Source organism: Pristis pectinata, chromosome 6 (genome assembly GCF_009764475.1).
Source record: "Pristis pectinata isolate sPriPec2 chromosome 6, sPriPec2.1.pri, whole genome shotgun sequence".
In the NCBI taxonomy this organism is placed as follows: domain Eukaryota; kingdom Metazoa; phylum Chordata; class Chondrichthyes; order Rhinopristiformes; family Pristidae; genus Pristis; species Pristis pectinata.
In genome coordinates this window covers 112340997-112358110 of record NC_067410.1, presented here as the reverse complement: position 1 = coordinate 112358110, position 17114 = coordinate 112340997, and the positions used below count along the sequence as shown (strand labels likewise).

General features: G+C 49.3%; 1 protein-coding gene across 1 annotated transcript in view; it reads right to left on the bottom strand.

The window, feature by feature from the left end:
* Positions 1-1072: 1072 nt before the first annotated feature.
* slc2a2 (solute carrier family 2 member 2) overlaps positions 1073-17114 on the bottom strand; it is a 96563-nt gene continuing 80521 nt past the window's right edge. Inside the window, exons 8-11 of the mRNA XM_052018940.1 lie at positions 15807-15911; positions 8868-8969; positions 7159-7362; positions 1073-2344 (exon numbers count right to left, since the gene is read on the bottom strand). Of these exons, the coding sequence (XP_051874900.1) occupies positions 2144-2344; positions 7159-7362; positions 8868-8969; positions 15807-15911 (612 nt within the window). The 3' untranslated portion in view covers positions 1073-2143. The remainder of the gene's footprint in view (positions 2345-7158; positions 7363-8867; positions 8970-15806; positions 15912-17114) is intronic.

Genomic DNA, 17114 nt, shown 5'->3' with positions numbered 1-17114 from the left:
CACCCTGACCTCCCCACCACTCCTTCACCTCCCAAGGATTTGAATGAAGTTCATCACAGAAATCTTCTTTGTTAAAGTTCACTTTATTGAAATCAAAACACTTACAGAAAAATTCACTGATTTACATGAAGAAATTTTAACCATTTAATAAAATAAAAATCACATTTTAATTCTTAAAATAAAACTGTGTGTGTGGAATGTGGGAAGTGAGCCTGGTGGTACAAACATCTGCTCAGCAGATGGGATTCAGACACGGGGGCAAGGAAATTGTTGGGATACCTCGATGATTTCCCCATCACTTCTCCTGGTGACCCAGGCACCAACCTGTGCCTACCAGATCACACCTCACTTTCCGAACCCTCCCTGTGGGAAACAGGATACAGAGGGGCAGGGTGTAACATGAGCCTCTCCAAGGGTATTGGTGTGATGGACCAGGACCCCAGGAACAGGTTTTGGAGACCCAGAGCAGCTCATCCTCCCTGGGGGGTAGGGTTCCAGTCTAGCTTTCATAGTCTCTGTGGTAACACTGATAACGTTTTCTGTTTTGAGAAGGGAACCCATGTCATTGGGATGCCCACAGGGTCACACCCACCTGCGCGCCCCAACATCCAAGCAGATGGGAGGGCGTCGGGAGCAGGGACCGGCACCCAAGGGCCGTCGGCTCCCGGATCTCCACTGTAACAGAGGGGGCACCTGGAGGACGCAAGGGAAGCACAGTCACCACGGCAACGGCCGATCTGTGGTCACGCTGGGCCCACCGGCTCCCACCCCTCCACCCACTGCCCTGTCAGGCTGACCCTCCCTCAGGACTAGGGCTTCAAATCCCGCCCTCCCTTCTGCACCCCCATGCCCGTGAGCTGGAGGAAGGGTCGCCACCGGTGATGTTGACCTCTGCTCCAAGGCGTGTAGCCCGTGGAAGTGTGTCCCACCCCATTGCAGCTCCGGGGTGGGGAGGGAGGAAACCAAAAAATTCTTCCCAATCCATGTTGCCCCTGGAGACACCATCGTGTACAGACATTGCCCCCATCCCAACAACAACAACCTGAACCCCACCCTCACCCTCACTGACAACCCCCCCACCCTTCCCCCAACCTGTAAACTGTACCTCGGCACCAGGTCATCAGGAGCCGATGTAATAATTCTAAAACAATACTGTTGGACCGATAATACTGGCCTCAACTTTGTGTGCAAAGGTGCAGGGGATGAAATTCAATGGCGTGGACTTGGGGGGGCAGATACCAAGTGGGTGGCAGTGAATTGGGTGGGCAATTCACCTGGCCCACCACAACCTTTCCACTCGAGCAACGAGTAACCTATGGAGGAGCTCAACGGGTCGACCAGCATCTATGGGGGGAGAGGGACGGTCGACATTTCGGGTGGAAGCCCAGCTTCGGTGAGCTGAGTTCTTCCAGCAGGTTGCATCTCCATAATGGTTACACCGAAGGTCAGGAGTGTGCTGAGGGCACCAACACTTGCCACAGTTGAATTTCACCCCGGAATCCCTCACCTATTCTGAAGTGGCTCTGTTATTCCGACCCACTCAACACAGACGGCCGAGTCTCTCCTTTCAGTGCAACAAAGAGTTGGATTTCACAGAAGCCACACGACAAGGCCGCAGAGAGGAAACTCTGGGCCCTTGTTCAGAAGCAGCATGAGTACTTTTCACCAGGGCAATGCTACCACTGTCCACGGTGAAACCAACGGCCGAGAGGTCCTCGGAGACCTGAGAATGACGCTTGACCAATCACCCCCTCTCCCCAGTGAAAGCATTCGAAGAAAACACAAACCGAGCCCCAGAAAATGACGGGGCGTCTCGTCTCGTTTTTCAAGATCACAGTTCAGTTCCTGAACAAACACCCTGACAGTGGGAGCCCAGGACAACCCTTCACAAACCAGAATATCTTTTATCCCAGTGCTTTCACTTGGCCAATTCTTCAAGCAATACGAGCAGGCAGGACAGACAATTCTGATTCTCCCCGAAGGGCAAGTCAAGAGTGTAAACAGTAGCTCAAAAGTGACATGACTTCCACAGGCACATACGCCTCACGTTGTGTGGTTCCTGCTCCAGTCCCTGTTGAAATACTCCCTCTGTGCCGTGCACAAGGGCAAGGTTGAGTGCCCCTCCTCTTCCTCCACCTCTCTGCTAGGCCTCTGTGCTGCTCAAGCGTTCCAGTTCAGTGGCAGAGGCTTTGGGTTGTCGTGATGAGGACTTCCTGCGTCGGAATCCTTGGGCAATCTGCTCGAATGTCTTGCCCTTCGTTTCAGGCACCCTGAAGTAGGTGAACAGGGTGAAGCCGAGGAGCAAGCAGGCAAAAATGACAAACACGTAGGGGCCACACAACTCCTGCAGAGAGAGAGAATGCAGAGAGCATTGTCAGGGTGGGGATGTCAGCTGGTTCAACAGCATCAAGTCTAATCTGATTCCAGGCTTTCAGTCATATGCTCAAGGAGGTCATCTTGTCCATTGTCAGTGGTAGCCCAATCTAACACTAATCCCACTGCCCTGCGCTCTCCCCACAGCCCTGTGTCAGTCCCCAAACTAATCCCCTGCCCCACTCTCTCCCTGAAGCTTCTGATCTATGGATCACCCCGATGATTCAACATTCCCTGTTTTTTATGGCTGGGATGCGTTTTCACTATTCCGTGCCCAACTCCCTTTATCCCCATCAGAGTGCTGCTGTCTGTGGACAGACACACAATCTGCCCACCTCCTGCTCACTGGCACCATTGGTGCTGTCTGGGCATGGGGTGTGGGCAGCTCCTCCTACTGCTATGATTGCATTGTTAACCCATCTACAACAGCAGGAGACCTCACCTCTTGGGATTGAAGTAGATCTGTTGGTTGTGACGTGATACATCACACACTGCCAGCACAGAAACAGGCCCTTCGGCCCCACTCATCCATGCAGACCGAGATGCCTACCTACGCTAATTCTGTTTTTCTGCATTTGGCCCAAATCCCTCGATCCCGTTCCTGTCCATGTACCTGCCCAAGTGCTTTTTAAACATTGTGTTTAGGGATTTTCCTGATCCTATCTCCGTTGTTCTGAGTTTCAGCTCTGTGATTCTTCCTCTGGCTCTGAATACCTCAATCATTCTCAAAGCTTGTTTTTATAGAGACATACAACAGGGAAACAGACCCTTTGGCCCAACTGATCAATGTTGATCCGAGGTGCCCATCTAAGCCAGTCCCTTCTGCCTGCGTTTGGCCCATGTATCTAAATCTTTCCTATCCATGTACCTGTCCAACGATCTTCTGAAAGGAATTATTGTACCTGCCTCAACCATTTCCTCTGGCGGCTCATTCCACATACTGACCACCCTCTGGGTAAAAAAATTGCCCCTCAAATTCCTATTTAATGTCTCCCCTCTCACCTTAAACCTGTATCCTCTCGTTCTCAATTCCCCAACCCTGGGGAAAAGACTGTGCATTCACCCTATCTATGCCCCTCTTGATGTTATACACCTCTATAAGATCACCTCTCAGTCTCCTACTCTCCAAGGAATAAAGTCCTAGCCTGTCCAACCTCTCCGTATAACTCAGTCCCTCAAGTCCTGGCAACAGCCTTTAAAATCTTTTCTGTGCTCTCTCCAGTATAATAACATCGTTCCTATAGCAGGGCGACCAAAACTGAACACTATACTCCAAGCGTAGCTGCACCAGTGTCCTGTACAACCAAAACTTGACCTCCCAAGTTCTAAACTCAGTGCCTTGACAGATGAAGGCCAGTGTGCCAAACGCCTTCTTCACCACGCTGTCTACCTGTGACTCCCCTTTCAGGGACCATGTGCCTGAAGTTCGAGGTCTGGTTCAAGGTCTCAGTAATATAACAAGTGCTTCCTCTGCCCAAGTTCCCTTTAAACACCAAGACCCAGTTCCCACACTCCCTTTAAGCACCAGGACCCCAGTTCCCACACTCCCTTTAAACTTACCTGGTTCACAGGAAAATTTATGATAATAGTGTGTAACATCCAAAAAACTGTGTTGGGATATGAACAGAAATAACATCCAATGGTGCAGGGGTGCAGAGGGATCGTAGGGTCCAAGTCCCTAGCTCCCTAACAGTGGCTGCACAGGTTGGCAGGGCGGTAAAGAAGGCGTGTGGCGTGTGGCGTGCGGCGTGCGGCGTGCTTGCCTTTGTTAGTTCAGGCACTGAGTTCAAGAGTCAGGAAGTTACGTTGCAGCTTTATAAAACTCTGGTTAGGCTGCACTAGGAGCATTCAATTCTGGTCACCCCATTACAGGAAGGATGTGGAGGCTTTGGAGAGCGAGCAGAAGAGGTTCACCAGGATGCTGCCTGGATTAGAGGGTATGAGCTATAAGGAGAGGTTGGGATGTTTTCTCTGGAGCGTCGGAGGCTGAAGGGAGACCTGCTAGAAGTTTATAAAATTATGAGCAGCAGAGATAGAGTCGACAGCTGGTAATTTTTTCCGAGGGTTGGAATGTCTAATACCAGAGGACATGCGTTTAAGTTGAGAGGGGAAAGTTCAAAGCAGACGTATGGGGCAGGTTTTTGTTTTACACAGAGAGCGGTGGGCGCCTGGAATGTGCTGCCAGGGGTGGGAGTGGAGGCAGATATGATAGAAGTGGTTGAGAGGCTCTTAGACACATGAATGTGCAGAGAATGGAGGGAGTTGGCCCAAATTGATTGGAGGAGTAAGTTAGCTGGAGGGACAGCAGAGGAAAAATGGAAGAAATTTCTACAGGAAATAAGGACAATGCAGGACAGATATATTCCAAGAAAAAAGAAGGTTTTGAATGGAAAAAAGGCACAGATGTGGATAACGAGGGAGGTGAAGGATAAAATAAAAGCAAAAGGGGAGGCGTACAAAGTAGCAAAAATTAGTGGGAAAACAGAAGATTGGAACGATTTTAAAAATCTGCAGAGAGAAACTAAGAAGGTCATTAGGAAAGCAAAGATGAGTTACGAAAGGAAGCTGGCGGACAACATTCGGAAGGATTCTAAGAGTTTTTTTAAATACATAAGGAATAAAAGAGAGACACGGGTTGACATAGGACCAATTGATAACGGTGCAGGAGGTATTATAATGGATGATAGAGAGATGGCAAGGGAATTGAATGAATATTTTGCATCGGTCTTCACCGTGGAGGACATAAGCAATGTGCCCGTTAGTCAGGAGTCTCACGAATTGGAGCTGAGTTCAGTTGAGATTAATAGGGAGAAGGTGCTTGGAAAACTAAAGGGGCTTAAGGCTGATAAGTCTCCCGGACCGGATGAGGTGCATCCCCGGGTTCTGAAGGAGGTGGCTGTGGAGATAGCGGAGGCATTGGCGATTATTTTTCAGGAATCGATAGATTCTGGCATGGTTCCGGAGGACTGGAGGGTAGCGAATGTAGTTCCGTTGTATAAGAAAGGTGGGAGGCAGCACAAAGGCAATTACAGACCTATTAGTCTGACGTCAGTGGTGGGAAAATTATTGGAGTCTATCCTCAAGGAGGAGGTTACCGAATACCTAGAGGCGCAAGGCAAGATAGGACCTAGTCAACATGGTTTTGTGAAGGGGAGGTCCTGTCTGACCAACCTATTGGAGTTTTTTGAAGAAATCACAGGTAGGGTGGATAAGGGAGAGGCGGTAGACGTTGTGTATTTAGACTTTCAAAAGGCCTTCGATAAGGTGCCTCACAAGAGACTGATTAATAAGATGAGAGGTCATGGAATTATGGGCAGGGTAGCAAAATGGGTGGAGAATTGGCTGGTTGGCAGGAAGCAAAGGGTGGAAATAAAAGGATCTCGTTCTGGTTGGTTACCGGTTACTAGTGGTGTGCCGCAGGGGTCGGTGTTGGGGCCTCTCCTTTTTACCTTGTACATCAATGATTTGGATGATGGAATAAATGGTTGTGTGGCTAAGTTTGCGGATGACACCAAGATAAGTGGAGGAGTAGGGAGCATAGAGGAAATAGAAAGAATGCAGAGGGACCTAGACAGTTTAGGAGAATGGGCAAGGAAATGGCAGATGAGATTCAATGTTGAGAAATGTGCAGTTGTACACTTTGGAAGTAGAAATAAGCGGGTAGATTATTATCTAGAAGGAGAGAAGATTGATAGTGCGGTAGTACAAAGGGACTTGGGGGTACTCATACAGGATACCTTAAAAGTTAACCACCAGGTTGGATCGGTGGTTAAGAAAGCGAATGCTATGTTGGCATTCATCTCGAGAGGTATAGTGTATAAAAGTAAGGAAGTGTTGATGAGGCTCTACGGGGCGCTAGTGAGGCCTCATTTGGAATACTGTGCGCAGTTTTGGGCCCCGCATCTTAGGAAGGATGTGCTGACGTTGGAGAGGGTTCAGAGGAGATTTACGAGAATGATTCCAGGAATGAAAGGGCTTAAGTATGATGAGCGTTTGTCGGCTCTTGGACTGTACTCGCTGGAGTACAGAAGGATGAGAGGGGACCTCGTAGCGACATTTAAAATGTTGACAGGTAAGGATAGAGTAGATGTGGCTAGGCTGTTTCCCTTGGTGGGCGTGTCCAGGACCAGAGGGCACAATCTTAGAATTAGAGGGTACAGTTTCAAGACAGAGATGAGGAGAAGTTTCTTTACCCAGAGGGTGGTGAAATTGTGGAACTCCTTGCCACGCACAGCAGTGGAGGCCAGATCAGTGGGGGTATTCAAGGAGGAGATAGACAGATATCTAAATAGTCAGGGTATCAAGGGATATGGGGATAAAGCTGGCAAATGGGATTAGAATAGTTTTTTTTTCTCTTCTTTTTTTCCCACCCCATTTCTTTTTCCCTTTTCCTTGGAGCAGACTCGATGGGCCGAATGGCCTGCTTCTGCTCCCTTATCTTGTGATCTTGTGATCTTGTGAGATGGACCAGCCAGAAGGAATGAGTTTAATTAGGTGTCATTGGCTTAATTAGTTCAGCACAACATCGTGGCCCGAAGGGCCTGTTCCTTTACAGTACTGGTCTGTGTTCTGTGTTCTGTGTTCTAGTACAGAAAATCTGTCACCCAGCTCCACCAAAGCCCTGAGTGTGCTGGATTACCAGCGTTTATGCACACCTGATTTTAGGGTGGTCCTTAAAGTGATTAGGAGCGGGTCTGGGTGGTAATGGGGCTGCTATCCCAGCATCCAAAGACAGGACGGGCCAGGCTGTGTGGTCCGAGGGTGCAGTGCTGGGCAGGCTCTTACCTCGATGTATGGGAAGCACATCCCCACCAGGAAGTTGCAGGTCCAGTTGCAGAAGCCGGCGATGGTCACTGCCGCTGGACGGGTACCCTGGCTGAACAACTCGGCCGCGATGAACCAGGCGATGGGGCCCGGTCCGATCTCAAAGAAAGCGACGAAAATAAAGATGGCCGACATGCTGAGGTAGCTCATCCAGTTGTGTGTGTGCTGAGGGAGAGGGAGGGGGAGAGGGTCACCAACAGCTCAAGAGACAACAAGACAACAAGATTTTCAGGAATTAAATGACAATCTGATGACGGGCGGAGAACCCCACAGGAAGGCAGCTGAGGCAGGCTCTTGTGTTGGAGGATGAAGAAAAGGCGGCTTCCCTTTTGGGACCATCAAGTTCTCTGATGAACCCAGTAGGAAGTTCAGGAGAAGTTCCTTCATCCAGTGGGAATGCAGCACTCGCTCCCACACTGTGTGGTCAAGGTTCAAGGGTGAAAGGAGTAGAAGGGGACAACGTAGAGGAGATAGAAAGGGGAAGGAATAAGGTTCACATGGAGTAGAAGATCTGTCACAGGATAGAGGGGCAGAATGGCCCATTTCTGTGTTGGCAACTTGAGCAGTGAAGAAATAAATACTAACGTGACCCTTTTGTGACCAAGAGGGATCCCGGGAATGAAAGGGTTAATGTATGAAGGGTGTTTGATGTCTCTGGGCCTGTACTCGATGGAGTTCAGGATGGGGGGGATCTCATTGAAACCTATTGGCTAATGAAAGGCCTGGACAGAGTGGATGTGGAGAGGATGTTTCCATCAGTGGGAGAGTCCAGGATCCGAGGGCACAGCCTCAGAATAAAGGGACGTCCCTTTAGAATTGAGATGAGGAGGAATTTCTTCAGCCAGAGGGAGGTGAATCTGTGGAATATGTTGCCACAAGAGGGCTGTGGAGGCCAAGCCATTGGGTGTATTTAAGGCTGAGATCGATAGGTTCTTGATTGGTAGGGGGGGTTAGGGGTTATGGGGAGAGGGCGGGAAAATAGGTTTAAAAAAATCAGCCATGATTGAATGGCGGAGCAGACTCGATGGGCCGAATGGCCTAATTATGCTCCTATCCCTTCTGGTCTTTGAGGGATGATCTGGAGGCTGGGTGGTCATTACAAACACCCGTAAAGCACATGGAATGCCCAGAGGTTATACAAATGCAACCATCACAGGCACATCCCTCCCCACCATCGGGAGTATCTACAGGAGGCGCTGCCTGAAGAAGGCAACATCCATCATCAAAGATCCCCCACCATCCAGGCCGTGCCATCTTCTCACAGCTCCCATCGGGCAGGAGGTACAGAAGCCTGAAGTCCCCACCACCAGGTTCAGGAACAGCTACTTCCCTTCAACCATTCGGTTCTTGAACCAACTTGCACAACCCTAATCACTACAGTTTAGCAACACTGTGACCACTTTGCACTAAAATGGACTTTTTTTTGTTTTTTTTTTGTAAAATTGTGTATAATTTATGTTTAATTTATGTTTTTCTTGTGAATGCTGCTTATCTGATGCTCTGTGCCTGTGATGCTGCTGCAAGTAAGTTTTTCATTGCACCTGTGCACACATGTGCTTGTGCAGATGGCAATGAACTCGACTGTGACTTTGATGTTTGCTACAGCGGGGTGTTGGGTTGGGGTTTCACACTCCCGGGGTCCGGTGCTTTAGCACCAAGACCTCACTCACCTGCAGAGCCAGCCCGAAGGTCAGGAGGATGGCACAGCTGCACATCCCAGCCAGGCCGATGATGAACAGGCTCCTCCGGCCAGCGTGGTCCACCAGGAAGACCTAGGGAGAGACACACACGTAACAGTGGGCAGCCAGAGACACTCACCCATCCCTTTATTTGTTCTTTCACAGACAACAGATGTCACTGCCGACGACAGCACTTATCTCCCACCTCTCATTGCCCCTGGACCAAGGGGGAGGTCCAGATTCAACCAGATTGGTAGGTCTGGAGACACATGGGCCAGATGGGGTAAGGACGACTGAGGCCTCCCCTCATCTCTGGGACATCGATGAACCAGCTGGCTTGTTACGACAATCCAATGATCTCGTGGTCATTTTAAATTCCAGATGTAGCCTTACGGAGTCATACATCACGGAAACAGGCTCTTCGGCCCAACCCATACATGCCGATCGAGATTTCTCTCCAAGCTCATCCCAGTTTCCTGCATTTGACCCATAATATCCCAGTCCCATGTCCCAATCCATGCTCTGAATTTATCTGCCTTACTGTCAGGCTTTTGACATTAAGGGTTACAGGAAGAAGGCAGGAGAATGGGGTTGCAAACAAACCCCAGCCATGACTGACATAAGATACCAGAAAGAGGGGCAGTGCACCTGCACCTGCACCTGCTTTCATCAATGGTGCTGAAGTCAAGAGGGTTGCTAGCTTCAAGTTCCTTGGAGGGAACATCACCAATAGACTGCCCTGGTCCAACCACGTAGACACCACGGACAAGAAAACTCACCAGCGCCTCTACTTCCTCAGGAGGCTGAAGAAACTTGGCATGTTCCTCACCAACTTTTATCGATGCGCCATAGAAAGCATCCTATCCGGATGCGTCAAGGCTTGGTACGGCAACTGCTCTGCCTGGGACCGCAAGAAACTGCAGAGAGTTGTGGACACAGCCCAGCACATCACAGAAACCAGCCTCCCCTCCATGGACTCTGTCTACACCTCGCTGTCTCGGTAAAGCAGCCAACATAATCAAAGACCCCTCCCACCCCCGACGTTCCCTCTTCTCCACCCTCCCATCGGACAGAAGATACAAAAGCCTGAAAGCACATACCACCAGGCTCAAGGACAGCTTCTATCCCGCTGTTACAAGACCATTGAACGGTCCCCTAGTACAATAAGATGGACTCTTGCCCTCACAATCTACCTCATTATGGCCTTGCACCTTATTGTCTGCCTGCACTGCATTTTCTCTGTAGCTGTGACACTTCATTCTGCATTCTGTTATTGTTTTACCTTGTACTACCTCAATGTTGTAATGAAATGATCTGTACCGATGGTATGCAAGACAAGTTTTTCACTGTACCTCAGTACATGTGACCATAACAAATCAATTTACCAATGGTCTTATTAAAAAAAATGCAGTTTTGTCCATCAGACCTTCCTCAGTGTCTTATCCCTGCCTGTCCTGTCTATTGAACTTGCTCACTTTGACATTTATATTTGCCTCAACTTGCACATGTACTACACCATTACTTTGGGTCCCACCCCCCTCGCAGACTAGTTTAACCCCTCCCTAGCAGCATTTATTGAATTGAATGTGAATTCCCCAGGTGCTGGGTGGGATTCGAAACATGTCTCTGGATCAGTGGCCCAGGGCCCAGGGGTGTGGATGAGGGTGATGGTGTGTTCTAGTTGGTGTTCACACGCCACACCACGATTCCTCCCACCATGCCACATCTGGATGCCGGCCACTTGTCCAAGTTTGACAGCTGGCATCCAGATGTTACAAAAGTGGCACTTCCTTCCTTCTGGTTTATCCGGTCCCTGCACACTGCGCTGAAGGATAAATCCAGGTATCCTGTCCTGTGGTCAGACTGCAGGAACAGGGGCCATGCTACGCAGCTCATCAACTGCTCCAACGACTATAGCAGGTGAAGGCCATTCGGCCCTCTGGGTCTGCTCCAACACGGCACATTCAGGGCTGATCACCCACAACAGGCCCCTGTTGCCATCTTCTCTCCAAGTCACATGATCCCTCTGGCATTAAGAAAAATCTGGCCCTCCTGCCTGAGGATATTTACTGACGGCCTCCACTGCCTCCTGTGGGGAAGCATTCGACAGTCCACCACCCACTGGGTGAAGAAACTTCTCCTGACCTTGGACTTATTTAAGATATGGCGCACCCCATATCCCAAGGCTGTGAGGGGTTCTGGCCTCCTTTTCCATTGGGAATATCCTCCCTGTATGTAGTCAGTCCGTCCTGTTTGAACCTTATGTGCTTCTATGAGATCCCCTCCCATTCTTCTAAACTCCAGTGGATATCGGCCGATCCAGCCCAATCTCTCGCCGCGCCTCAGTCTTGTTGTCCCAGGACCTGCACTCCCTCCCTGGCAAAAACAGAGACCAAACCTGCACACAAACCTCCTATTATGGTCTCACCAAGGCCCTGTACAACTGCAGAAGAACAGAGAAACAAAGGACTGCAGATGCTGGAATCCAGATGAAAAGCACGCTGATGCTGGAGGAGCTCAGCAAGCCAGGCATTTCTCCACGGGTGCTGCCTGGCCTACTGAGTTCCTCCAGCATCTTCGTGTTTTTCATCCTGTACAACTGCAGTAAGACATCTATACTTGTGTACTCGAATCCTCTTGCTACGAAGGCCTGCGTCCTAACTGCTTCCTGCCTCTGAACACTTGCTTTGAGCAACTGGTTCTACAAGGACACACACCTTCCTGCTTCCCTTTTCCCAATCCGTCATATTCGGATAATAATAAATTTTTCTCCTTTTAGAACTAAAGTGGATAACCTCACACTTATCCACGTTAAACTGCATCTGCCATGCACTGGCCCACATTAACTGTACTTCAAAACCTTCCCTCCATATCCCTGGCAACTTACCATCCCCAACTCAGTGTTAGCGACGCCAGTAACCACTCTTACCATCAGCAACTGCTCTGCCCAGGACTGCAAGAAACTGCAGAGAGTTGTGGACACAGCCCAGCACATCACGGAAACCAGCCTCCCCTCCATGGACTCTGTCTACACTTCTCACTGCTTTGGGAAAGCAGCCGACATAATCAAAGATCCCTCGCACCCCGGACATTCTCTCTTCTCCCCCCTCCCACCTGGAAGAAGATACAAAAGCCTGAAAACACATACCACCAGGCTCAAGGACAGCTTCTATCCCGCTGTTATAAGAATGAAACGGACATCTTGTACATTAAAGCTGAACTCTTGACCTCACAATCTACCTCATTGTGTCTGCCACTTACTCTGTAACTGTACTCTGCATTCTGTTATTGCTTTTCCCCTGTACTACCTCAATGCACTGATGTGATTAATCTGTATGGACGGCGTACAAAACAAGTGTTTCACTGTACCTCGGTACATGTGACAATAATAAACCAATTACCAATTCCAACCAGCCAACAACAGAGGAGCCAGATTTCAGAAATGTATCCCATGTTTAGCCCTTGACACTCAGGATGAATGTATGAACAATGTATTAAATGGTTTGGTGCAGTGAATAAACAGAATGACACACAGCACGGATACAGACCTTTCAGCCCAACCAGTCCATACCGACCACGGTGCCCACCCAGCTAGTCCCAATTTCCTGCGTTCGGCCCATATCCCTCCAAGCCCCGCCCCTCCATGTACCTATCCAAGTGCTTCTTAAATGATACTGTTGTACCTGCCTCACCCACTTCCCCTGGCAGCTTGTTCCGTACACTCACCACCCTCTGTGTGAAAAAGTTGCCCCTCAGGTCCCTTTTAAATCTTTCCCCTCTCATCCTAAACCTCTGCCCCCTAGTTTTGGACTCCCCCCCCCCCGGGAAAAGACTGTTACCGTCCACCTTATCTCTGCCTCTCATAATTTTAAACACTTCTATAATGTCGCCCTTCATTCTCCTACGCTCCAAGGAATAAAGACCCAGCCTGGCCGACCTCTCCCTATAACTCAGGCCCTCGAGTCCTGGCAACGTCCTCGTAAATCTCCTTTGCACTCTTTCCTATAACAAAAACTGACCAAAACTGAACACAGAACTCCAGTTCTGACATGTTTCCTTTACTTCAGCGCTGGGAGTGTGGTTACATCCTTCAGCAATAACTGTTTGCATGTGTGGACTAAACTAAACGTAATAACTGGCGTCAGCCCAAAGCCGAGACATTGTCGGTGTGAATCTGAAGTGTCCCGAGGGCGTTGAGTGGGACGGGATCTGTGGAGGAGGGTGGTGTTGCCTTGCGAGGGGCTCTGACCCTCTCGTGTCGGTGTGGCAGTGGTACAGCGCAAGTGGGCAGGGTAGGTGCAGGGGGTGGGTTGTCATGATATGTTGATTATTTCTGACCCACATCCCTGGCTGATTGTCAGAAGGGAGGACCCCCTGCTGATTTCCCTACTCTCCTGTCCTTCCCACAGCTATGTGGACAGAGAACATGAGAAACAGGAGCTCCCTGTGTCTGCTCTGCCATTCAGTTACAGCCATGGTGGATCTGCTCAGCAGCACGTTCCTGCACTAACCCCATATCCCTAGATTCCACTCGTATCTCTGTGCCCTGAACACACCCCAAGACTGAGCTCCACTGTTCTTTGCAGCAGGGATTCCACAGATTCCCCACCCTCTGGATGAAGAAATTTCTTCTCATCTCTGTCCTGGACAGCCGGCCCTTCTTTCTTACTCCGTGGCCCACTGCTGGTTCGAGTCTTCCCAGTTAAGGGAAGATCCTCCCCCTAAATAACCTGTCTGGCGCCTTGACAATTCTGTACGTTTCACATGGCAGATATCCAGAACCGTCCTGGCTGAGCACAGGATGAAATTTGGGATTTCACTGGACTTCTGAGTCTTTTGGCAGGGCTTGGTGTGTTACGAGGTCTGGCTTGGGGCATTAGCCTCAAATTCTAGATTATTTTTGGCAGGGAAGTCTGATTGTCTAATCCCTGGTAGCAAAGAGTTTTTTAAAGTTCATTTTTTTGGGACCTCAACGTCTCTGGCATTTATCACCCATTCCTAACTGGGTCAGCAGAAGGTGCAGGGGAGCCGCCTCCTTGAACCGCTGCAGTCCTTCTGGCGAAGGTGCTCCCTCAGCGCTGCTGGGGAGGGAGATCCAGGGTTTGGACCCAGTGACGGTGAAGGAACGGTGATAGGTTTGCAAAACAGGATGACAGGTGACTTGGAGGGGAATCTGCAGGTGGTGTTATCCACTGAGGAGAGATTCAGTGAAGATCTTCATTCACTACTGATCAGAGTAGTGAATAATCCTGTTAAAATGTATAAAACGTCCCAAAGGGGCACGACAGGGTGGACAAAGGGTTACAAGGATAATGCATCTTTGTAACTCTCTAACCCTGAGGTGCTGGGAGTGCAGTCATTGAGGACATTCAGGAAGCTCAGTAGATTTTGTGGGAGAATCTATGGATTGGGGGATTGAGTGGGAAACCAGATTTGTCATCCATTCCCTAGAGCGGTTCATGATCATAAGCCCGTGATTCACAGAAACATTGAAAACCTACAGCACAGTTCAGGTCCTTTGACCTACAAAGCTGTGCCGAACATGTCCCTACCTTAGAAATTACTAGGCTTACCCATAGCCCTCTATTTTTCTCAGCTCCATGTACCTATCCAAAAGTCTCTTAAAAGACCCTATCGTATCCGCCTCCACCACCGTTGCCGGCAGCCCATTCCACACACTCACCACTCTCTGAGTAAAAAACTTACCCCTGACATCTCCTCTATACCTACTCCCCAGCACCTTAAACCTATGTCCTCTTGTGGCAACCATTTCAGCCCTGAGGAAAAGCCTCTGACTATCCACACGATCAATGCCTCTCATCATCTTATACACCTCTATCAGGTCACCCCTCATCCTCCATCGCTCCAAGGAGAAAAGGCCGAGTTCACTCAACCTGTTTTCATAAGGCATGCTCTGCATTCCAGGCAACATCCTTGTAAAGGATGATTTAGGGTGAAGCTCCTACTGTGGTACCCAGTGAGTGCCATCTATTGGAGGCGCCATGTTCTGGAGGAGATGTTAGATCCCAAAGGTCCAGCAGGCAATAGTTATCCCATCATCCACAACAGTTCAACTGGCGATCCACCCCTGTGCAGCTTCTGGCAGCTTGCTGTGTGTAAAGTGGCTGCAACAGTCTTCAAAATACAGTCCACTGTGTACTGGAATCCAACAGTACGGGAACAGGCCCTTCAGTCCACCGAGCCGTGCCAGCCATCTAAGCACCAACTGAACAGTCCCCAGTACAATAAGATGGACCCTTGACCTTCACAATCTACCTCACTATGACCTTGCACCTTATTGTCTGCCTGCACTGCACTTTCTCTGTACACTTGTGACACTTTATTCTGTGTTCTGTATTGTTTTATCCTGTACTACCTCAATGAACTGTGTAATGAATTGATCTGTATGAAAGACAAGTTTATCACTGTACCTCGGTACAAGTGTCAATAATAAACCAATTCCAATTCAACTACCCACTTACACTGATCACGCACATTCTCATCAAGCCCTTCCCCTCCACCCCAGATCCTACCCCTCACCCACCCTACAGTGTACTGGGGGATGTGGGAGGAAACTGGAGCACCCATGGGAAACCTAAGCAGTCACAGGGAGAACATGCAAACTCCACACAGACAGTGGCGGATGTCAGGATCGAACCCGGGTCTCCAGCACTGTGAGGCAGTGGCTCTACCCGCTGTACCACTGAGCCACCCTTGGTGTTGTCTGTTAGTGATAAGTTACAGAACTTCATCTCTCTCCTTCCTTCTTTCTAACCCCATCTTCTGATCTTTTCCCTGTGTATTTTCACAGCCTTTCTATGCAAATATCTCTGCATTTTTCCCTGTAAGGAATGCCATTGCTCTTTGGACTGAACATGTTCCGAAAACCCACTCCCAGGTTCCACAAGACCACCATTCCTGGTTACTCACCGAGACCACAGTGAAGATTGTGTTCACCACCCCAACTCCAATTGTAGCATACGTCGGGTGAGAGACTCCGGCCTGCTGAAAGATGGCTGTGGAGTAGTAGAAAATCTGGAGGGAAAAGAATGACAAACTCTTACAAAGTGGAAGAGAAATCAGGCACTGTTGTAGACCGTGAATGTGCAGAGAGCCACCCATCCAACAAGGACCTCGCAAACTAGAGGGAGGTCCTCCTGCCTTCTTGGTTTGGGATTGCAATCCAAGGGTCTTTCGCTGAGGCCAATGATGGAATGATACAGCACAGAAGGAGCCCACTCAGTCCATCACCTCTGTGCTGGAAGTTTGAAGGAGCGACCAGTCAGTTCCTTCCTACCCCATTTCTTCCTCGTAACTTCACAACTTTAACCTTTGTGAGAAGTGGTTCTCTACATGGATTTTATTGAGGCGTTTGACAAGGTTCCTGATGGGAGGCTCATCCAGAAGATTAAGATGCATGGCATCCATGGTGACTTGGCTGTTTGAATTCAGAATTGGCTTGCCCATAGAAGACAGAGGGCAGTGGTCAACAGGACTTATTCTGGCTGGAGGTCTGTGACTAGGAGTGTTCCGCAGAGATCCGTACTGGGACCTCTGCTGTTTGTGTTATATATAAATGACCTGGATGAAAATGTGGATGGGTGGGTTAGTAAGTTCGCAAATAATACAAAGATTGGTGGCGTTGTGGACAGTGTAGAAGATTGCCAAAGGATACAGCAGGATGTAGATCAGTTGTAGATATGGGCAGAGAAATGGCAGATGGACTTTAATCCAGCCAAGTGTGAGGTGTTGCACTTTGGCAGATCAAGTGTAAGGGGACAGTACATAGTTAATGGCAGGACCCTTAACTGCATTGATGTACAGAGGGATCTTGAGATCCAAGTCCATAGCTCCCTGACAGTGGCTGCACAGGTTGATGGGGTGGTAAAGAAGGCGGGCGGCGTGCTTGGTGTTTGAGAGGTTCTTAATGTGCAGAGAATGGAGGGATATGTTGTAGGCAGAAGGGATTAATTTAGTTAGGCAGTTAAATACTAGTTTAATTAGTTTGGCACCACATGTTGGGCCGAAGGGCCTGCTCCTGTGCTATACTGCTCCGTGCTCTGTTTACTTATTTCCATTCTGACAATCGCCATTGGGTCTGCTTCTGTCTCTCTTTCAGAGAGCGTCTTTCAGATTGTAATCACAAAACTCCCCTCCACCTTCGCACTGGGACATTACGGGATAGGGGTTTCACGTTTCTTTACAACATACAAGGAGGCCATTTGGCCCATGATGAGT